Source organism: Scyliorhinus canicula, chromosome 12 (genome assembly GCF_902713615.1).
Source record: "Scyliorhinus canicula chromosome 12, sScyCan1.1, whole genome shotgun sequence".
In the NCBI taxonomy this organism is placed as follows: domain Eukaryota; kingdom Metazoa; phylum Chordata; class Chondrichthyes; order Carcharhiniformes; family Scyliorhinidae; genus Scyliorhinus; species Scyliorhinus canicula.
In genome coordinates, this window is record NC_052157.1 from 52237840 (window position 1) to 52262050 (window position 24211).

A 24211-nucleotide genomic window follows, 5' to 3' on the forward strand; every position below is an offset into this window, starting at 1 on the left:
ATATAAATATACATGAACAATGTATGTAAATGTAGTACAGTAATTTCAACACTAGATGGCTCACAGTCAGATACAGTACTATAAGAACTGGATTCCCGCCTTTTCTAAGTCACATGATGATGTGATTCAGAACAGTGAACAAGGAAGACATAGAATAGCTAGAGTGGGAGAAGTTAGAACTAGTTTGTTATAATAGTGTATAGTTATATAGTTATCTGTATTATACTTTAATGCTTTATTGTTAGTTTAGTATTGAGTAAAAGAACTCACAGTTTATTATTTTATTATTCATTAAATAGTTCATCTTTCAACAAGAAGACTATTGGTCATTTTATCATCCTGGTCGATTCAAGAGTAATATATATAGAACATAGAACATAGAACAGTACAGCACAGAACAGGCCCCTCGGCCCTCGATGTTGTGCCGAGCAATGATCACCCTACTCAAACCAACGTATCCACCCTATACCCGTAACCCAACAACCCCCCCCCCCTTAACCTTACTTTTAAGGACACTACGGGCAATTTAGCATGGCCAATCCACCTAACCCGCACATCTTTGGACTGTGGGAGGAAACCGGAGCACCCGGAGGAAACCCACGCACACACGGGGAGGACGTGCAGACTCCGCACAGACAGTGACCCAGCCGGGAATCGAACCTGGGACCCTGGAGCTGTGAAGCATTTATGCTAACCACCATGCTACCCTGCTGCCCCTTTTAGATAAGTCATTATTTAAAATATAACAGCTATCAATGAGGGGAAAGTGAGGACATCTGTTTTCACTCCCTGTCTGCAGCACCGGTGAGTCCGAGAATCTCCGCCAGTCCCACCACGCTGAGGCTTTGCCTCCTGTAGCGATTCTCCAAGTCATCCACCTTGGCACGCTGAGATTAGTTCTTCCCAGGGACCCACGCAGACACAGGGAGTCCGCGCAGACTCCACACAGACAGTGACCCAAGCCAGGAATCAAACCTGGGACCCTGGCACCATGAAACAATAGTGCTAACCACTGTGCTACCGTACCGTCCAAAATGTTGATGCCCAAAATGTTGTTTATAAATGTTGATGGGAATTTCATTTTCTGAATGAATGATGGTAAACTGGTGACTAACTCTCTGAGTTAGAGCAGGTTCTTGGCACCTCCTGAGTCCGCTAACCGGTCCCTGGGGTTGGTCTGACGCAGCCCTGCTTGTCCTACGGTCCTGCAGTCAGACGCACACCTTGTCCTCCAGCCCCTCCCCACTGCACTTTGCTGAGACAGTTGAGCGCCTGGTTTGTCCCGGTCACCTATCCAGGATTGAGCTGAGGGGCACCGTCTGTTATCTGATAAGCAACAGCAACACGAGGAGGCCATTCGGCCCCTTGGTCCTTCTCCACCATTCAACCAGAACTGGGCGGGCCTGATTGTGGCCTCAACCTCACCATTCTGCTCGTCTCGCTGTGCATTAATAAAAATCTGCCAAATTAATGTTTCCTTTGGTGAAAATATGAATGAGCAGCCTCCAAGGAGACACCTGCTTCACCTCCATTTCACTGCAATAAGCTTCGCAAACATCTGTTTAAACCTACTGACCGTTCCAAGGATGGGTGAGCACCGCACTGTAAGAAATCTTTGAGAAAGATTTTTTTTTTAAGAAAATATTTTATGAAGGCATTTATAATTTCCACAATTTTAACCATCAGGTACCAACAGGAACAAAACAAAATAAACAACACACCCACCAGGTAACAAACCCCAGCCAACATGGCTTACACAACCAGGACCACCTTCCCGAGCCCTCCTCTCCACTAGTCATCCTAACCTGACTCAACCCCTCCATGCCTCTCCATCCCCCCCCCCCCCCCCCCCCCCTCGACCACCACCACTTGCTAACAGCTTAATTTTTCTTGATGAAGTCGATGAACGGCTGCCACTTCCAGGCAAGCCCCTGCAGCGATCCCCTCAAGTCGAACTTGACTCTCTCGAGTCTGAGAAACCCCACAATGCCGCTACCCTACACCCCTAACTTCGGGGGCTCCAAGCCCCTCCAACCTAGTAGGATCCGTCTCCAGGCCACCAGGGAGGCAAAGGCCAGGACATTGGCCCCTCTCACCCCCTGGGCTTCCGGATCTTCCGACACTCTAAAGATCGCCACCTCTGGATTCGGTACCACCCTCACCTTTAATACTTCTGATATGACGTCAGCAAACCCCTGCCAGAAACCCCTCAGGCTCAGGAATGAATGCCCAAAACATATGGACCTGGTTGGCAGGACCCCTCGCACAGCGCCCACACCTATCCTCCACCTCTCCAAAAGAATCTGCTCATCCCGGCCACAGTCATGTCAATCAGGGCTCCCTCCCACTCCATCAGTTCCTTGTAGATCTCTGAAACCTTCTCCTCCCCTCCTCCTACTCTGGACACCACCTTATCCTGTAACCCCTGGGGTGGCAGGCGAGGGAAGGTTGAAACCTGCCTCTGCACAAAGTCCCTCACCTGCAGCTACCGGAACCCATTCCCACCTGGCAGAACAAACTCCTCCTTCAACTTCTCCAAGCTCGGGAAGCCCTCATCAATAAAACAATCTCTAAATCTATCGATCCCCGCCCACTGCCACTTCCGGAACCCACCATCTAGCTCCCTTGGAGCAAACGGTGGTTATGCCAAGATGGCAGCCACCATGAGTCGCACATGTCGGGTGGAGGCGGAGTCGGCAGACACACATATCAGCGCCCACACCGACGCCCCCTCCAACCCTATATGCTGTTGCCATTGTCCTCACTCTGCAGTACCTGGCTGGTGAGAATGGCAGAGGCGTCGTTAACGGTACCCCCATACATGAGGCTGTCTCCACCCGCTCACAAACTGACCCCTCCCCTACTACCCACTTTCTGACCATTGCTATGTTCACCGCCCAATAAATAATTTATAAAATTCAGAAGCGGCAGCCAGCCAGCCCTCCCCCCCCCCCTCGCCCCACTACAGCGACATCTTCTTCACCCACGGGGTTTTACCCGCCCACACAAACCCCGAGATCACGCATTCACTTTTTTGAAGAACGCCTTGGGGGTAAAAATTGGGAGGCTCTGAAAGACAAACAGGAACCATGGGAGCACCGTCATCTTCACTGTCTGCACCCTCCCTGCCAATGACAGCGGGACCGCATTCCACCTCCGAAGGTCCCCCCTCATATGTTCTACCAACCGAACCAGATTCAGCTTGTGCAGCTACTCCCACTCCTGCGTCACCTGGATGCCCAAATAACGAAAGCTTCACCCCTACCACCTTGAACGGCATATCACCCAATCTCTTCTCCTGCCCCCTCGTCTGGATTGCAAAGACCTCATTTTTGCCCGTATTCAATTTATACCCCAAAAACCGACCAAATTCCTCTATTATCCCCATAATCCCTCCAATCCCCCCAGCGGGTCTGAAATGTATAAAAGTAAATCATCCGTGTATAGAGAGACCCTATGCTCCACCCCCATACCACCACCCCCACCACACTATGCCAGACTCCCAAACAATGTTCTCAGTGCCATTGCCAACGGCTCTATAGCTGGAGCAAAAGCAGTGGGGGTGGGGGAATGCGGGCACCCCTGCCTTGTCCCCCGGTGCAGCCTGAAATAGTCTGAAATAACCCAGTTCGTCCGCACACTCGCCACCGGTGCCTGATATAACAACCGGACCCAGCCCACAAATCCCTGCCCAAACCAAAACAGCCCCCGGACCTCCCACAGATACTCCCACTCCACCCGATCAAAGGCCTTCTCTGTGCCCATGATGACCACCACCTCTACCTCGCGTCCCTCGGAGGGCATCATGATCACATTAAGTAGCTTCTTGATGTTAGCCGCCAGATGCCTCCCCTTTACAAACCCCATCTGGTCTTCCCCTATCACCCCCGGCATACAATCCTCTATTCTCAAGGCCAAGATCTTAGCCAATAGTTTGTCATCTGCATTTAGCCGGGAAATCGGTCTACGTGACCATCATTGTTCCGGGTCTTTTTCCCGCTTTAAAATAATAATAATAATTGCTTATTGTCACAAGTGGGCGTCAATGAAGTTACTGTGAAAAGCCCCTAGTCGCCACATTCTGGTGCCTGTTCGGGGAGGCCGGTACGAGAATTGAACCCGTGTTGCTGCCATTGTTCTGCATTACAAATCAGCTGTTTAGCCCACTGTGTTAAACCAGCCCCTATGAGGGAGATTGAAGCCTGCAACAACATCGGGAGAGCACTCCCAGCTCCCTTGCCCCATTAAAAACCCTTACCTGCAGTGGCCCCAATACCCCCTCATTGAATGGCAGAGCAGGCTCGAGGGGCCAGACGGGCGTCTCCTGCTCCGAGTTCTTATGTTCTTATGTTCTAATGAGGAAGCCCCAGGGGAACGAGCCACCGAGGGCGATGGTGGTGCACTTGCACCGATTCCTGGACAAGGAGCGGACCTTGAAGAGGGCCAGGCAGTCGAGGTGCTGCACCTGGGAGGGCAGTGAAATCCACGTGTATCAGGACCTGGCTGCAGAGCTGGCCAAGAGGAGAGCGAGCTTTAATAAGGTCTAGGTGGCCCTCTTCAAGGAGGGGGTGAAGTTCGGGATGCTGTATCTGGCATGCTTCTGGGGACCTATGAAGGCCGGGAACTGTATTTTGGGATGCTGGAGGAGGTGATGGAGTTTATCAGAGCCAATGGACTGGCAGGAGAAGGAGGACATTGAACTTTAGTGGAGATGCTTTTGCGTTGTGTCTATACTGTGTTTGGCGCCATTATTTTGCTTCAGGTTTGTTTCTGTTCTTTGGTGGGGGAATGGGGGGTTGTTCTCATCGATTGGGCTTGGGGTGGAGTTGTGTTGTTTGCACTAGCAGGATGGTTGGGCGGGAGGAGAGGGGAATCAGTGGGGAGGAGGATGCTAGGCGCTATGGGCAGGGCGACCAGGCTAGCTGGAAGGGTAAGTTCAGGGTGGACATTGGCGGGTGAGCAGATGGTTAGTGAGGGAATGGGGGTAAGGGTTTTTGTTATGGGGGGTTGGTGGGGAGGGGTGAAGGGGACAAACTGCTGACAGGGAAAGGATTTCTAAAAAATGGTAGGAGGAGGATCAATGACGGTGGCCGCCCAAGTGCGGGCCTGAGGAGGTGTGGGACATGGGCTGGAGGCTGGCCCAAGAGGGCTATGGCTGATCGGGGGGGGGGGGGGGGGGGGGGGGGAGCTGATCACGTGGAACATGCAAGGGTTGAATGGGCCGGTCAAGAGGGCCCGTGTGTTCAGACATTTAAAAAGATTGAAGGCGGATGTGGCTATGCTACAGGAGACTCACCTGAAGGTAGGGGACCAGACTAGACTGAGGAAGGGATGGGTAGGGCACGTATTTCACTCGGGATTGGATTCTAAAACAAAGGGGGTGGCGATTTTGATCAACAAATGGGTGGTGTTTGAAATGGGAAGTAGAGTTTTGTTTAGCACACTGGGCTACATCGCTGGCTTTTAAAGCAGACCAAGGCAGGTCAGCAGCACGGGTTCGATTCCCGTACCAGCCTCCCCGAACAGGCACCAGAATGTGGCGACTGGGGGCTTTTCACAGTAACTTCATTGAAGCCTACTCGTGACAATAAGCGATTTTCTTCTTTCTTTCTTTTCTTTCTAGTTGCTTACTCTGGGGGAAGGTATGTTATAGTGAGCAGGAAACTGGAGGGGATGCCGGTAGTATTAGTGAACATCTATGCCCCGAATTGGGAAGACGTTGAATTTATGAGGTGGGAGCCGGGGAGGATCCCCGACCTTGACTAACATCGGCTAATTATATGGGGGGACTTCAATACGGTCCTGGATCCGAGACTGGGCCGGTCGAGTTCGAGGTCGGGGAAGGTGTCGGCTACAGCTAAGAAGCTAAGGGGGTTCATGGAGCACATGGGGGGGGATAGATCCGTGGCGATATGGAGACCAAGAGTGAAGGAATTTTCATTCTTCTTCCTTATGCACAGGATGTACTCCTGAAAAGACTATTTTGTGTTTGATGAGACATTGCTGGTGGATTTCACTGCCCTCCCAGGTGCAGCGCCTTGACTGCCCGGCCCACCTCAAGATCCGCTCTGCGTCCAGGAATCGGTGTAAGCACACCACCATTGCCCTCGGCGGCTCGTTCCCCTGGGGATTCCTCGGGATTGGTGGATATTGAGTACTGAGCAATAGTGGTGTTGGACCATGCCCCGCACTTGGGTTGTCCTGCCGGACAGCAAAAGGGGGGGGGGCAATGCCCGCAATGGAGGTTGGACATGGAGTTGTTGGCGGAGGAAGAGGTGTGTGAGCAGATGAGGAAGGCCATCCAAGGATATGTGGAGATTAACGATACAGGGGAGATCTCGGCGTGTACGGTATGGGAGGCAATAAAGGCAGTGGTCAGGGGGGAGTTTATATCGATTCGGGCACATAATGAGAAGGTGGAGTGGGCGGAGATAGAAAGGCGAGTGGAGGAAATCCTGCAGGTGGACAGGAGGTATGCGGATGCCCCGGAGGTGATGTATGAGAATCGGGAGAAGGCGAGCAGGAGCACCAGTTGAGGAAGCAGGGGACTGCAAGGGAGATCGGGAAAGTAAAGAACGCAGGAGGGAATGTGGTCTTGGACCCGGTGGGGGTGAATGAGCTGTTTAGGGACTTTTATAGCAGGTTGTATGAGTCGACACCCCAGCCGGAGTTGAGGCGGTTTCCAGAGAGGTTGGAGTTGCCAAAGGTGGATGAGGAGTTGGTGGAGGGCCTGGGGGCTTCAAATGGACTGGTAGAGGTGGTGGAGGGCCTGGAGGCGATGCAATCGGGTCCGGACGGCAACCCGATGGAATTTTTCAAGCGCCTCGACTGCCTGGCCCACCTCAAGATCCGCTCCTTGTCCAGGAATCTGTGCAAGTGCACTACCATCACCCTCAGCGGCTCGTTCCCCTGGGGCTTCCTCATTAGACCCCTCGAGCCTGCTCCGCCATTCAATGAGATCATGGCTGATCTTTTGTGGACTCAGCTCCACTTTCCGGCCCGAACACCATAACCCTTAATCCTTTTATTCTTCAAAAAACTATCTATCTTTATCTTAAAAACATTCAATGAAGGAGCCTCAACTGCTTCACTGGGCAAGGAATTCCATAGATTCACAACCGTTTGGGTGAAGAAGTTCCTCCTAAGCTCAGTTCTATATCTACTTCCCCCTATTTTGAGGCTATGCCCCTTAGTTCTGCTTTCACTCGCCAGTGGAAACAACCTGCCCGCATCTATCCTATCTAGTCCCTTCATAATTTCATATGTTTCTATAAGATCCCCCACATCCTTCTAAATTCCAACGAGTACAGTCCTAGTCTACTCAATCTCTTCTCGTAATCCAATCCCTTCAGGTCTGGGATTAACCTAGTGAATCCCCTCTGCACACCCTCCAGCGTCAGTACGTCTTTTCTCATGTAAGGATCCCAAAACTGAACACAATACTCCAGGTGTGTCCTCACTAACACCTTATACAATTGCAGCATAACCTCTCTAGTCTTAAACTCTATCCCTCTAGCAATGAAGGACAAAACTTCATTTGCCTTCTTAATCACCTGTAACCAACTTTTTGCGACTCATGCACTAGCGCACCCAGGTCTCTCTGCACAGCAGCATGTTTTAATATTTTATCATTTAAATAATAGTTCCTTTTGCTGTTATTCCTACCAAAATGGATAACCTCACATTTGTCAACATTGTATTCCATCTGCCAGACCCTAGCCCATTCACTTAACCTATCCAAATCCCTCTGCAGACTTCTGGTATCCTCTGCAGCTTTACCACTCACCTTATAGTGTCATCTGCAAACTTGGACACATTGCACTTGGTCCCCAACTCCAAATCATCTTCGTAAATTGTGAAAAATTGTGGGCCCAACACTGATCCCTGAGGGACACCACTAGCTACTGATTGCCAACCAGAGAAACACCTATTAATCCCCACTCTTTGCTTTCTATTAATTAACTAATCCTCTATCCATGCTACTACTTTACCCTTAATGCCATGCATCTTTATCTTATGCAGCAACCTTTTGTGTGGCACCTTGTCAAAAGCTTTCTGGAAATCCAGATATACCACATCCATTGGCTCCCCGTTATCTACCGCACTGGTAATGTCCTCAAAAAGTTCCACTAAATTAGTTAGGCACGACCTGCCCTTTATGAACCCATGCTGTGTCTGCCCAATGGACAGTATCCATCCAGATGCCGCGCTATTCCTTCCTTGATGATAGGGTTCCCTACTACTGAAGTTAAGTTAACTGGCCTATAATTACCCGCTTTCTGCCTACCTCCTTTTTTAAACAGTGGTGTCACGTTTGCTAATTTCCAATCCGCCAGGACCACCCCAGAGTCTAGTGAATTTTGGTAAATTATCACTACTGTATTTGAAATTTCCCTAGCCATCTCTTTTAGCACTCTGGGATGCATTCCATCAGGGCCAGGAGACTTGTCTACCTTTAGCCCCATTAGCTTGCCCATCACCAGCTCCTTAGTGATAACAGTCATCTCAAGGTCCTCATCTGTCATTGCCTCATTTCTATCAGTCACTGGCATGTTATTTGTGTCTTCCACTGTGAAGACCGACCCAAAAAAACCTGTTCAGTTCCTCAGCCATTTCCTCATCTCCCACTATTAAATCTCCCTTCTCATCCTCTAAAAGACCAATATTTACCTCAGCCACTCTTTTTTTGTTTTATATATTTGGAGAAACTTTTACTATCTGTTTGTATATTCTGAGCAAGTTTATTCTCATAATCTATTTTACTCTTCTTTATAGCTTTTTTAATAGCTTTCTGTTGCCCCCTAAAAATTTCCCAGTCCTCTAGTCTCCCACTAATCTTTGCCACTTCGTATGCTTTTTCCTTCAATTTGATACTCTCCCTTATTTCCTTAGATATCCACGGTCGATTTTCCCTCTTTCTATCGTCCTTCCTTTTTGTTGGTATATACCTTTCCTGAGCACTGTGAAAAATCGCTTGGAAGGTTCTCCACTGTTCCTCAACTGTTTCACCATAAAGTCTTTGCTCTTAGTCTACCTTAGCTAGTTCCTCTCTCATCCCATTGTAATCTCCTTTGTTTCAGCACAAAACACTAGTGTTTGATTTTACCTTCTCACCCTCCATCTGTATTTTAAATTCCACCATATTGTGATCGCTCCTTCCGAGAGGATCCCTAACTATGAGATCATTAATGATTCCTGTCTCATTACACAGGACCAGATCTAGGACCGCTTGTTCCCTCGTAGGTTCCATTACATACTGTTCCAGGAAACTATCGCGGATACATTCTATAAACTCCTCCTCAAGGCTGCCTTGGTCGACCTGGTTAAACCAATCTCCATGATAACTGCTGTACCATTTCTACAAGCATCAGTTATTTCTTTGTTTATTGCCTGCCCCACCATAATGTTACTATTTGATGGCCTATAGACTACTCCTATCAGTAACATTTTCGCCTTACTATTCCTGATTTCCACCGAAATGGATTCAACCTTATCCTCCATAGCACCGATGTCATCCCTTACTATTGCCCGGACGTCATCCTTAAATAACAGAGCTGCACCACTTCCCTTATCATCCACTATGTGCTTCCGTATAGTTTGATACCCTTGGATATTTAACTCCCAGTCGTGACCATCCTTTAACCATGTTTCAGTAATGTCCACTAAATCATAGTCATTCACAATGATATGCGGCATCAACTCATTTACCTTATTCCGAATACCACAAGCATTCAGGTAAAGTGCACTTATGCTGGCTTTCACACCTCCGTTTTGAATCTTAACACCTTGATCAGTAACCTCTCTTAAGTTATTTTTCCTCTTAACTTTTCTCCTAATTTTCTTTGTCGTTGAACACATATCTTCATGTAACAACCTGTTGCATCGCTTATCATTTATGTTTTTACTTCCCGTTTTATTCCTTTTAGTATTACTGGGCCTATTCACTGAGCTCACGTCAGTCACTGTACCTTGTACTGTCGTCCTTTTTGATTTTTAACTATGGCTTCTCTGCCTTATACTTTCCCCCTTCCTACCTTTTGTTTCTGTCCCTGTTTTACTACCTTCCGACTTCCTGCATCGGTTCCCATCCCCCTGCCACATTAGTGTAAACACACCCCCACCGCTCTTGCAAATAGCCCCCTAGGACATCAGTTCCAGTCCTGCCCAGGTGTAACCCGTCCAGTTTGTACAGGTCCCAACTCCCCAAGAACCGGTCCCAATGCCCCATGAATCTGAAACCCTCCCCCTGACACCATCCCTTCAGCCATGTATTCATCCTATATATCCTGTCATTTCTACTCTGACCAGCACGTGGCACCTGTACTATGTGCTTCCGTATAGTTTGATACCCTTGGATATTTAACTCCCAGTCGTGACCATCCTTTAACCATGTTTCAGTAATGTCCACTAAATCATAGTCATTCACAATGATATGCGGCATCAACTCATTTACCTTATTCCGAATACCACAAGCATTCAGGTAAAGTGCACTTATGCTGGCTTTCACACCTCCGTTTTGAATCTTAACACCTTGATCAGTAACCTCTCTTAAGTTATTTTTCCTCTTAACTTTTCTCCTAATTTTCTTTGTCGTTGAACACATATCTTCATGTAACAACCTGTTGCATCGCTTATCATTTATGTTTTTACTTCCCGTTTTATTCCTTTTAGTATTACTGGGCCTATTCACTGAGCTCACGTCAGTCACTGTACCTTGTACTGTCGTCCTTTTTGATTTTTAACTATGGCTTCTCTGCCTTATACTTTCCCCCTTCCTACCTTTTGTTTCTGTCCCTGTTTTACTACCTTCCGACTTCCTGCATCGGTTCCCATCCCCCTGCCACATTAGTGTAAACACACCCCCACCGCTCTTGCAAATAGCCCCCCTAGGACATCAGTTCCAGTCCTGCCCAGGTGTAACCCGTCCAGTTTGTACAGGTCCCAACTCCCCAAGAACCGGTCCCAATGCCCCATGAATCTGAAACCCTCCCCCTGACACCATCCCTTCAGCCATGTATTCATCCTATATATCCTGTCATTTCTACTCTGACCAGCACGTGGCACCTGTAGTAATCCTGAGATCACTACCTTCAAGGTCCGATTTAGCTGTTTAGCTCAGGGCTAAATCACTGGCTTTGAAAGCAGACCAAGCAGGACGGTTCAATTCCCGTAACAGCCTCCCCGAACAGGCGCCGGAATGTGGCGACTAGGGGCTTTTCACAGTAACTTCATTGAAGCCTACTCGTGACAATAAGCAATTTTCATTTTCATTTCATTTAACTTCCTTCCTCACTCCCTGTATTCTGCTTTTAGGACCTCATCCCTTTTTTTTACCTATGTCGTTTGTACCGATGTGTACTACGACCACTGGCTGTTCACCCTCCCCCTCCAGAATGTCCTGTACCCTCTCCGAGACATCCTTGACCCTCGCACCAGGGAGGCAACATATCATCCTGGAGTCTCGGTTGCGGCCACAGAAACGCCTGTCTATTCCCCTTCCAATTGAATCCCCTATAACTATTGCAATGTCACACTTATCACCCCTCCCCTCTGCAGCAGAACCAACCGTGGTGCCATGAGTTTGGCTGTTGCTGTTTTCCCCTGAGAGGCCATTCCCCTCAACAGTATCCAAAACGGTATATCTGTTCTGCAGGGAAATGGCCACAGGAGATTCCTGTACTACCTGCCTCGCTCTCTTGCTCTGTCTAGTGGTCACCCTTTCCCTCCCTGCCTGCGGAGTCTGCGTCTGCGGTGTGACCACCTCTCCATACGTGCTATCCACGATGCTCTCCGACTCGCGGATGCTCCACTGTGTCTCCAGCCACCGCTCCAGCTCTGAAACTCGAGCTTCCAGGAACTGTAACTGGAGCCACCTCCTGCACACATGCTGACCCTGGGGACTGGAACTGTCCCCAGCCTGCCAAATAGAGCAAGAGGAGCAGACCATGCCTTGGAGCTGTCCTGCCATGATTTATTCCTTTAAATTAAACTTTTGAAATTAAACTTTAGAAAGATGTTTTTGTGTCAGATTATATCCAATCTCCTGTATACTATTTAATTAGCTTTATCGCTGAGTATTTATCTTGCTTGATCTGACAACAAATTAAATAGTTATTTAATTGAAATTAAAGTTATTTAAATCAACTTAAAAATAGTAATTTAAATCAACCCAAAATAGTTATTTAAGTGAGATTTAAAAATTTAAAAATAGTAATTCAAATCAACTTAAAAATAGTAGTCTCAGTCAAATTTAAAAAATAGTAATTCAAATCAACTTAAAAATAGTAATTTAAATCAAATTAAAACTAGTAACTCCACAAATATTCAAATTTAGCCCAGTCTGCCTTTCAGCCAATCAGGTCACAGTCTCCTGTGACGTCACTTGACCGAATTTTTTTCAATTTTGAAATAAACAAACAGACAAGCAGCTGTCCTACCCGCAGCACAGTGTCCCGCGCAGGTCCGCTCCTCTCGGCTCATCCCTGAGCCATGCGCTGCCTTTATCCTCTCCCCTGCAGCAGTGTCCCATGCAGGGCAGTGTTCCGCTCCTCTCTGCTCCCGGAAGGTAAGTGAAGGCCTCGAGTCTGGCGCTGCCTTTATTCTCTCCCCTTCAGCAGTGTCCCGCGCAGGTCCGCTCCTCTCTCAGCGCCGTGCGCTCGATCCACTTCCAGAGGTCGTGCGAATGCTCCCTCCCCCAGCAGCTTCTCCAACATCTTCCCCACATACACACTAGCACCTGCTCCCTTTCTTCCCTCTGGAAAGTCCACAATTCTTTTTTTTTTAAATTTAGAGTACCCAATTATTTTTTACAATTAAGGGGCAATTTAGCGTGGCCAATCCACCTACCCTGCACATCTTTGGGCTGTGGGGGTGAAACCCACGCAGATACGGGGAGAATGTGCAAACTCCTCACAGACAGTGACCCAGGGCCGGGATTCGAACCCGGGTCCTCAGCGCCGTAGGCAGCAATGCTAACCACTGTGCCACCGTGCTGCCCTTAAAGTCCACAATTCTTAGATTCTGCCTGTGCAACTGGTTCTCCAGGTCCTCAACTTTCTCTTGCAGCCGCCTCTGCTCATCCCGCATTAGCCCCATCTCCGCTGCCATCGAGGTGAACTGCTCCTAGTGTTCCCCTGCCACCCCCTTCACCTTCTGGATTGCCTGACCCTGGGCCTCCAGCCTCGTCTCCACGCAGTTGATCACCGCTTTAATCGAGTCCACCGCCCGGGCCAGGTCCTCCAGATTCTCCTTTCGTTGCTGGGAGGACTTCTCGTTCAGGAAGCCCACCAGTTGCTCAGTTGACCACTGAGCTGGCAGGGCCGCTCCCTGACCCTCTGCCATCTCCACAGGTGTGGCAAGCACCGCAGCAGTCTTTGTATTCTGTTCCCCTCTTTTGCGCCCGCTTCTGGTCCTCGACTCCATGCACCGGTGGTTCACTCTCTTCTACCAACACTCCTGCATCTTTTCTAATCCACACATCCACCCGTTAACCGGGGAAAAGATCCAGAAAAAATGCCACGAGAGGGAGTTACCAAATGTGTGACCACTCACACCATGGCCACCATCGGACGTCCGAGCAAAATTTGAAGGGTCCCTAAGAATAAGTGCCAAACATTTAGGACTAGGGCGAGGTGAAATGTCTTCACTTAGAAGGCTGTGAATCTTTGGAATTCTCCAGCCCAGAGAGCTCCAACCCGGGGGACTCTCCCTCTGAGTATATTCCAGACTGAGAATCCACCGGATCTCTAGAGTGTAGAGGGAGGCCATTCTACCCATCGTGTCTGCACCGACTCTCCAAAAAAGCACCATAACCCAGTCCCACTCCCCCGCCCTATCCCTGTAACCCCCGTGCATTGATCATGGCCGACCCACATCACCTGCACATCTTTGGACTGCGGGAGAAAACCGGAGCACCCGGTGGAAACCTAGGCAGATGCAAGGAAAAGTGCAGACTCCACGTTTGATCATGGGATGCTTGGACTGACTTGGAATTGGTTTGAGGTATAAGATTAGCCATGTTCTTATCGAAGACTCGACAGGGTTGAAAGACTTCCTCTTGTTCCTACTTATTAAATAAATAAATACATACATGTTGCCTCATCAATGCAGCTGTACCCACAAGCCACATCGTTCAGACCTGCCACCCAATCGCCTGACACTATTTCCCCAGCTAGCCCCCATGTCAATGAGAGTGAACCTGTCAGCAATCAGCAGTGTATAATTACCTTGGTCGGCCGGGGTTGTGGTGAATGCTGCAACAAATCAGAAATGTTGATTAAATATTTAATTTTAATAATGATATTTAGTTTTCAAGTTTACTGTTGTGAACACATCCTCTTTCAGAGCGCCAGTCCGCTCTTGATGGGCCGAATGGTCTCCTTCCGCACTATAAATATTCTGTGATTAATAAACCTGGAATATAAAGCTCATCTCAGAAATGGTGATCAGAAGACTATTACTGATTGTTGTAAAAACCCATCTTGTTCACTAACAGTTTTGGTCCCTTATCTAAGGAAACATATATTGGCACCGGGGGCAGTCCAGAGAAGGTTCACTGGATTGATCCCGGGTATGGAGGGATTTTCTTATGAGGAGCGGTTTAGTTGGTTGGATCTGTACCCATTGGAGTTTAGAAGCTTAAGAGGTGATCCTATTGAGACATACATGATTCTCAGGGGATTTGACAGGGTAGATGCTGAGAGGATGTTTCCTCTTGTGGGTGAGTCTAGGACCAGAGGACATAATCTCAAAGTAAGGGTGTCACCCATTTATGATTGAGATGAGGAGGAATTTCTTCTCTCAGAGGGTGGTGAATCGGTGGAATTGTTTATCGCAGAGTGCTGTAGAGACTGGGTCATTAAGTATATTCAAGGCTGAGAGAGACAGATTTTCAATCAGTAGAGAATTGAGGGTTATAGAGATAAGGTGGGAAAGTTAAGTTGAGGATTATCACATTAGATGAGTCATGATCTCACTGAATGGCAGAGCAGACTCAATGGGCCGAGTGGCCGACTTCTGCTTCTCCGTCTTATGGTCTTATATCCTTTAGGGAAGGAAATCTGCCATCCTTTCCTGGCCTGGCTTACAGGTGACTCCGAATCCACAGCAATGTGGGTGACTCTTAAATGTCCTCCAAAATGGATGGGCAAGCCACTCAGTTCAAAGGCAATTAGGGATTGGCAACAAATCAGCCAGCGGCACACACATGCCATGAATGAATAAAAACGTGGTGGGAACCAAGACATCACGGGCTGGATTTTCCGGTCCCCCAGCCACGTGTTTCTTGGTGGCACACCGTTAGTTGCCGGCGGGGTTCTCTTTTCCCGTTGCTTGTCAATGGGATTTCCCATTGAAGCCGCCCCACGCCACTGGGAAACCCATGGGCGGGGGTGCGCTGCCGGCAGGACAGGGAATCCCATGGCCGGAGAGTTCCAGCTCAGATTCTTCATGCACACAGTCCCTTAACTGTGAGATGTTAAAGGGAACAAAAAACTTCCAAGTCCCAAAGGGCTTGACTGAGTGATTGGGAGATTACACTTTCTCATACCCCTGATTCCCTTACTGATCAGGAATCCTTCTCAGCCTTAAATATGCACAAGGACTCTGCCCCCACAGCTCTCTGTAACAAGGAGTTCCAAAGATTCACAACTCTCTGAGAGAAAAATGTCCTCCTCATCTCTGTCTTAAATTGGCTCCATTTTTTTCTGCGAAAATGACCTCTGGTTCTCCCATGAGAGAAAATATCCTCTCAGCGTTTACCCTGTCAAGCCCATTAAGAATCCTACATGTTTTAATGAGATCACTTCTCATTCTTCTAAATTCCAATGAGTAGAGTTCCAACCTGTTTAACCTTTGTTCATAAGACAATCCCTCCATATCGAGAATCATCCTAGTGAACACTCTCTGATCTGCCTCCAATAAAATAATATAATTCTTAATAAGGGTACCAAAATTTCTCTCAGTGTTCCAGATGTGTCTCTCCAGTACCTTATACAGTTGCAGCAAGACTTCCCGACTCTTAAACTCCAACTCCCTTGAATAAGTGCCAACATTCCATTTGCCTTCCTGTTTACCTGCTACACCAGTGTGCTAGCTTTGTGTATCGTGCACAAGTAACCCCAAATCCCTTTGTGTTGCAGCTTTCTGCAGCTTTTTTCCATTGTTCTCCCTTCCAAAATGAACAACTCACGTTTTTCCACATGATATTCCATTTGCTAACTTTTTGCCCACTTACTTAACCCCTATCTCTTTGCAAACTGTTTGTATCCCTCCTGCAACTTGCCTTTCCACCTATTTTTGTGTCGTCTGCAAATTTTGTTGCAGTACATTCGCTTCCTTCCTCCAAGTCATTATGATCTATATTGGAAACCGTTGCGGTCCCAGCACTGATCCCTGTGGACCCCCACTGGTTACAGGTCGCAAACCTGAAAAAGAACCCCTTACTCCCACTCGCTGTTTCCTGCCCTTTTCTGAGGTACTTTGTCAAACATCTCCTGGAAGTCAACACATCTACTGGTTCCCCTCTATCCACTCTTGTTGAGACTTCCTCGAAAACCTCGAATAAATTAGTCAGACACAATTTCCCTTTCACGAAGCCATGCGAACTCTGCTTGATTAGATTATGATTTTCCAAATGTGTTGCTATTACTTCCTTAATAATTGATTCCAACATTTTTTCCAACAATTGATGTTAAGCTAATCGGTCTATAGTTACCCCCTTTTTGACTCCCTCTCTTTTTGAATAGGAGTGTCACATTGTCAGTTTTCCAATCTTCCAGTACTTCTCCAGAATCCACGGATTTTTGGAAAATTACAACAAATGCATCCACTTTCTCTTCAGCTACTTCTTTTAGGAACCTCAGATGCAAGTCATCCGGGCCAGGGGGACTTATCTGCCTTTAGCCCCCATTAGTTTGTCTAATACTAGTGATGCTGATGGTATTTAATTCCACCCCATATTCTTTTGCATTAATGGGGACGTTAAAAGTATCTTCCACTGAAATGAAATGAAATGAAAATCACTTATTATCACAAGCAGGCTTCAAATGAAGTTACTGTGAAAATGCAAAATATCTGTTTAACTCCTCTGCCATTTCCTTATTCCCCATAACTATCGCCCCAGATTTATTTTCTAAGGGGCCTAAGTTCACTTAGACCTCCCTCTTCCTTTTTATATATTTATAGAAGCTCATATTGTCAATTTTTATATTCCTTGCGAGTTTGCCCTCATAGTGTAGTTTCTCACTCTCTTTATTTTCTTTTGAGTCCTCTTTGCTGGATTCTGAATGTATCCCAGTCTTTGGGCTATCACTACCTTTGCCTCCTTAAATGCTTTTTCTTCAACTTAATATTCTCCTTAACTTCCTTGGTCAGACATGGTTGATTTATCCCGCTCTTGGATTCTTTCCTCCTTACTGAGATATACTTTTGCTGAGAGTCATGAACTACCTCCTTAAATGTCTGCCACTGCTTGTTTACTATCTTCCCTGATTATCTATCGCCCTTCCCACTTTAACTAACTATCTCCTCATTTCATTATATTAACTGAATATTACATTTTATCTTGTTATGTTCACTACATCCCAGGGGATCTTTTACTCTGAGAAATTTATAAACTTGCCTTATTACCCATTAGTGGGTAATTGATTGGCTCCGTAACATATTTCTTTAGGAAATTGTCCCTATTGCACTCTATGAATTTGTTGTCATGGCTACCCTTACTAATTTGATCAACCCAATAAACATGAAGATTAAAGTCACCCATGCTTCTATTATTTGTTGATTGATACCATTTCCTACAGTGTGAGTACTATTTGGGGGTCTATAGACTACTCTCACCAATGCCTTTTTTCCCTTGCTGTTTCTTTACCACCCCCCAAATGGACTCTACCTTATCTGAGTCCAGATCATCTCTCATGACTGTCTTCATTTCATCTCTTATTAACAGTGCTACCCCACCACCTTTTCTTTCCCTTCTGTCCTTCCGAAAGGTCAAATATCCCTGAGTTCCCAGTTTTGATCACCTTGTAACCATGTCTTCGTAATGGCTACGAGATCACATCCATTTAACTTGATTTGCACCATCGCTTCATCTACGTTATTCTGAATGTTTCTTGCATTGAGGTGCAAAACATTGAGGCTTGACTTTTTGTCATTTTTAATCATCCAAACCTTTCTTTGTACCGTGGAACATTTGTCTCTTGACCTTGCATACCCTGTCTACCATTTTTGCATTTTACTACTCTTTTTTTATTACTGTCCTTGTTTCCCTTTCCCTTGTCACCCTGCTTAGGATCCCACCCCCCTGCCATTCTAGTTTAAACCCTCCCCAACCACATAGTAAATACTCATCCCAGGACATGGTCCTGCCCAGGTGTAACCCATCCGTTTTGTACTCGCCCCACCTCCATAGAACTGGTCCCAATGTCCCAGGAATTTGAAACCCTCCTCATTGCATCATCCTTCTGGCCACACATTCACCCGTTATATCCTGTTGTTTCTACTCTGATTGGCACATGGCATTGGTGGTAATCCTTTGAGGTCCGACTTTTCAACTTACTTCTTTACTCCCTATATTCGTCTTTTAGGGCCTTATTCCTTTATTTTAACCTATGATATTTGTACTCATGTGTATCGCGGCAACTGGCTGTTCACCCTCCTCTCCAGAATGTCCTCTAGCCACTCTGAGACATCCTTGGGCCTCGCACCACGGGAGAAACATACCATCCTGGAGGCTTGTTTACAGCCACAGAAATGCCTATCTATTTCCCTTACAATTGAATTCCCTATAATTTAGCATTCCCATGCTTTTCACTCCTCCCCTCTGCTGCAATGGATTTGGCTGCTGCTGCTTTCCCATGAGGCATCATACCCAATAGTATCCAAAATGGTATATCTGTTTTTGCAGGGACTGACCACAGGAGATTCCTGCACTGCCTGCCTATCCCTCTTGTTCTGCCTGGTGGCCACCCATTGCCTTCCTGCCTCTGGAGTCTGAGCCTGTGACCACCACTCTATACCTGCTATGCCCCACGGTGTCCCCAGCTGCTGCTTCAGCTCTGAAACCCGGCTTCCAGGAGCTGCAGCCGGAGACATTTCCTGCGCCCATGCTGGCCCCGGCACTGGAAATGTTCCCGAATTCGCACATGGAGCAAGAGGAGTAAACCATGGCTTCGAGCTCTGCTGCCATGACCTGCCCATGAACCTGTGGAAGATGCATATTATCAGGTTATATCCAATTCTCCAGGGTCCTTCTTCCCTAGTCCTTGCTGCTACACAATATAGTCCTTACAAACTATAAACCACAGATTCTAAGTCATAAAAGTGGGAAATACTTACCAACCTTACCCACTACTTACCAATCAGCTCTCTCATCCCTGTAGCCTCTACTGCTGCAGAAGGGCACACCCACTCTCCGGAGATTTAAAAAGTTAGAAAGCAAAGAAAAAATAAACTACCTCTTTCCACTCTGCACCTAATTCCTGCTACTCACACTCACTCTGACTGTGTCTCACTCAGGATGTGCTCTCTCCCACTGCTTGTGCACAAAGCTCACTGATCAGGATGGAGCTATTCAAATGTCCTCATTTCAAGACATCCAAGACAGATGTCTGGCTTTTCAAATATATGATTAGTTTGCTTGAACGAGCTTTGCTGATCATAGAGTCAGATCGACAATATTCCCTTAGGATTGGAACTGGAAGTCATCGGGATTTCCTCAGTTGTTCACACCAGAGTTTTGCTGGACAAATTTCAGGAAAATAAAATAAAATTCTCATATCGAATGTTAGCCATTTTCATGTCACATTTACATCGCCAGAGTTTTGATTACGTTGTGAATAATATCACCATGTCGCTACTTACCCGGGGGTATTAACATGCTTATTAGTAACAGCAAATGCATCCTGGAATAAAGACCCTGCAAGACAAACAGTAACATTTCTGAAATGACCCGGCAATAAAGATTCACAGATTACCCGCACTGGCTACTAGATGCACCAAACCGGCAGAATGCAAGAGAGACAGGCGAGTGACACAGCCCTGTGGTGGGATCTTGCTGCCCAGCAGCGCCGGGTAATTCTTGAAAATAGCCAGCAGAGCACAACAGGAAATTATATCGAAAATGAGAACGGAAAAGTAAATAGGAGCAGTGAAATCAAAGATTCAATTGTTTGCGAGGAAGTTAACACATCCCGGAGTGCACTGGCAGGGATGCCTCTAATTTTTCTGCAGCATTCTCGCAGAATGGAATCACTGAGAGGTAGACAAGCAGGAATAGTTGATGCATTGACAGTAATTCTGGTCATGGGTCTGTTGTCCCCGAGCTGAATGAGAAGTCCCAATAATTGATGGGCAGAACTGAAATTCCAGGCTAAATCGCTGGCTTTGAAAGCAGACCAAGGCAGTTCAATTCCCATCCCAGCATCCCCGAACAGGCGCTGGAATGTGGCGACTAGGGGCTTTTCGCCTACTTGTGACAATAAGCAATTTTCATTTCATTTTCATTTTTCATGATGCCGCCATCAGTGATGGGTCTGTTGCGTTCACCTTTATTTGAGCCTCCAATTCACTCAATTCATTCCTTTCACTCTATGTATTGTAACACACCTCTCACCCAGACCAGGGAGCCACTTCTATCCCGCTGCGGTTTGTCTCCCATTATTTAACACGGGTTTTATTTTACATACCACACTCGCTGCTGTAACAACCTGACCTGGACCCAAATTCCACCCCCCTACAGAGAAAACAGACAAGGAAAAAATTAAGTTATATTTTCTAATTGCAAAGCACATTGCAGAATGTAAATTAATGAGCTGAACGAAGAGTGTTTTTTGTTCAACCCCAGGATGAGGTCCGGGTGCCCGCCCTGTGTGTGTCCAAGATGGAGATGGAGGGATGTGGGGGCTCCTGGAAGAGAGGGTCTGAGAATGAAGCCAATGCAGTCCCTCATCCTATTGAACGCTCGGAAATGTCAATGCCCAATCCCCCACTGAACCTCGAGGCGAGATTGGCCAGTGCCTGAATTTGGGGAAATGCTCACAAGAAATCCAGGTTGGAATCCACCCTTACCTTTCGCCTGTGCGCCTGTGAGGTTAGACCCAGGGCTGCGGTCGCCTGTTGCAGAGGAAACTGTCCTGCGGTTTATGTAGCGGCTGTGACTGTGCTCACATTGAAGGGAGCCACTGCTGTGGAGGGAATGTCAATGGCCCATTGTTCACATGCCACACCTGGACACCGTGCCACTTGTCACAGGGACCCAGTTCTGTCACTGCCGGGAAGGTGCTGGCGACATCCGAGCCCGCGGGCCAATTCAAACATTCCCCTCTCCACTTCCACCAACCCCACCCCCCACTCCCTCCTCCTCCTCCTCCACCAACACCCCCCTCACTCCCTCCTCCACCAACCCCCTCCCTCCTCCACCAACACCACCCCCTCCCTCCCTCCTCCACCACCCCCTCCCTCCTCCACCAACACCACCCCCTCACTCCCTCCTCCACCAACACCACCCCTCCCTCCTCCACCAACACCACCCCCTCCCTCCTCCACCACCACCCCCTCCCTCCCTCCTCCACCAACACCCCCCACCCTCCTCCACCAATACAACCCCCTCCTCCGCCACCAACACCACCCACTCCCTCCTTCCTCCACCAACACCACCCCCTCCCTCCTTCCTCCACCAACACCACCCCCTCCCTCCTTCCTTCACCAACACCACCCCTCCCTCCTCCACCAACACCACACCCTCCCTCCCTCCTCCACAACACCACACCCTCCCTCCCTCCTCCACAACACCACCCCCTCCCTCCCTCCTCCACCATCCCACCTCCCTCACTCCTTGACCAACACCACCCCCTCCGTCCTTCCTCTACCAACACCACCCCCTCCCTCCTCCACCAACACCACCCCCTCCCTCCTCCACCAACACCACCCCTCCCTCCCTCCTCCACCACCCCCATCCCTCCTTCCTCCACCAACACCACCCCCCTCCCTCCCCCTTCCCTCCACCCCCTCCCTCCCTCCTCCCCCTCCCTCCCTCCTCCCCTCCCTCCCTCCTCCCTCCCCCCTCCCTCCTTCCCTCCTCCTCCACCCCCTCCCTCCTCCCTCCACCCCTCCCTCCTCCACCCCTCCCTCCCTCCTCCACCCCCTCCCTCCTTCCTCCACCCCTCACTCCCTCCTCCACCCCCTCCCTCCTCCACCCCCTCCCTCCCTCCTCCACCCCCTCCCTCCCTCCCTCCCTCCTCCCCCTCCCTCCCTCCCTCCTCCTCCACTCCCTCCCTCCCTCCTCCACCCCTCCCTCCCTCCTCCTCCACTCCCTCCCTCCCTCCTCCACCCCTCCCTCCCTCCTCCACCCTCTCCCTCCCTCCTCCACCCTCTCCCTCCCTCCTCCACCCCCTCCCTCCCTCCTCTTCCCCCTCCCTCCCTCCTCCACCCCCTCCCTCCCTCCCTCCACCATCTCCTCCCTCCCTCCCTCCACCACCTCCTCCCTCCCTCCACCACCTCCTCCCTCCCTCCTCCACCACCTCCTCCCTCCATCCTCTACCACCTCCTCCCTCCCTCCTCCATCCCTCCTCCACCAACACCACCCCCTCCCTCCCTCCCTCCTCCACCACACCACCCCCTTCCCTCCCTCCTCCACGAACACCACCCCCTCCCCCCCTCTCCGCCTTACTTATATCAATCGATTAATTGCGTCAGGACTTTTCTTATTTCGTTTCATCGCTTTATTCCTGTTTCCTGTCACAATAAAACTTCAGTTCAGAATAACAGAATAATTCACACATCACAACACTGTGGACGAAGCCTCTATCCATGACCTCATCTGGAGCTATTCACTTTAATTAATGTACCTCAATTGCCGACTTCCATCCTCGCCCGAAACTCATGCATTTTAACATGGAAAACAGCGAATTAAAGCAAAAATAATTAATCTGATTGCTCATTTGAAAGCTGATTAACGATTGCAAAATGGAATGCACGTGTCTGTGTTTATGCACGTGTGTGTATCAGTGCATATGTGTGTCTGTATGTGTCAGTGCATGTGTGTCTATATGTGTGTCTGTGTGCCAGTGCATGTGTGTCTGTGCGTGTCAGTGTCTGTGTGTGTGTCTGTGCAGGTGTGTATCTGTGTGTGTGTGTATCTGTGCACATGTGTCTGTTTGTGTTTGTGCATGTGTCTCTGTGTTTGTGTCAGTGCACATGTGTGTATCTGTGTGTGAATACACTTTAATTAAGCTGGGGGATGATTATCTGGTAGGGTTGGAGACTTGGAAGGAATGTAGATGCGAATAGTTTTAAACAACAATGGCCAGTGAATATTCCGTAAGCAAATAAGGAGTGGATAGAAATTTGCATTCGGAGATAAGTAAGTGGTTGGATTTTGAGCTGTTTGCAGGGGAGTAAAAGGTTTTACAACATGAAATAAAGTAAATGTATCCTTGTGTGCTTATGTTTTCTGTTGCTAATAACTGTTTTAATTTAATGTTTTAAATCCCAAAATGTCACTGAAATCTGTGGCTGCTGAACTCAGTAAATTCATCTTCTCGTGGTCAGATTACAATAAAAAAGAGTTGGAATATGGGTCAGGTATCCATTTGGATTTGGTTGGCGTGTCAATTAACACCTGCGGTCTGAACAACCAGGTCGGCTAATTTACCACCAATGAAGATGATAAATGCCTCGCCTTTCTTCACCTGAATCTCTGCTAGATAAAATATCTTTTGTCTGGATTGTTTTCTGACCCAATTGCTGTTCAGTCCAGGAAACAATCTGCTTCCTACCAGAAACAAAGGAAGAATTGAGCCGGGGAGTGGCTTTTTATATAATTGATGGCAGAGAGGTCCCTGGCCTCGTTGATTCAGGATTAAACAAGCTGCTATTTATGGGATTATCACGGACATTTGCAGACCTGGCAATGAGTCATCTTGTGTTGTGGTCAAGCCTCCATCGGTTAGGATTGTAATCTCTAGAGTTCAGAGGAATGAGTAGGGATTTCATAGAAATCTATAAAATTCTAACAGGACTAGGCAGGGTAGATGCAGAAACGATGTTCCCAATGGTTGGGGAGTGCAGAACCAGTGGCACAGCCTGAGGATATGGGCTAGACCATTTAGGACAGAGGTTAGGAGAAATTTCTTCACCCAGAGAGTGGTGAGCCTGTGGAATTCGTTACTCCAAAATGCAGTTGAGGCCAAAACATTGGGGCTGGATTCTC

The 24211-nt window shown here is 48.1% G+C and overlaps 1 protein-coding gene across 1 annotated transcript in view; it reads right to left on the minus strand.

Annotated features, from left to right (window-relative positions):
• LOC119974592 (alpha-tectorin-like) overlaps window positions 1–21101 on the minus strand; it is a 66109-nt gene extending 45008 nt beyond the window's left edge. The window contains exons 1-3 of the mRNA XM_038813622.1: window positions 21070–21101; window positions 19864–19918; window positions 14226–14252 (exon numbers count right to left, since the gene is read on the minus strand). Of these exons, the coding sequence (XP_038669550.1) occupies window positions 14226–14252; window positions 19864–19903 (67 nt within the window). The 5' untranslated portion in view covers window positions 19904–19918; window positions 21070–21101. The remainder of the gene's footprint in view (window positions 1–14225; window positions 14253–19863; window positions 19919–21069) is intronic.
• Window positions 21102–24211: the final 3110 nt, after the last annotated feature.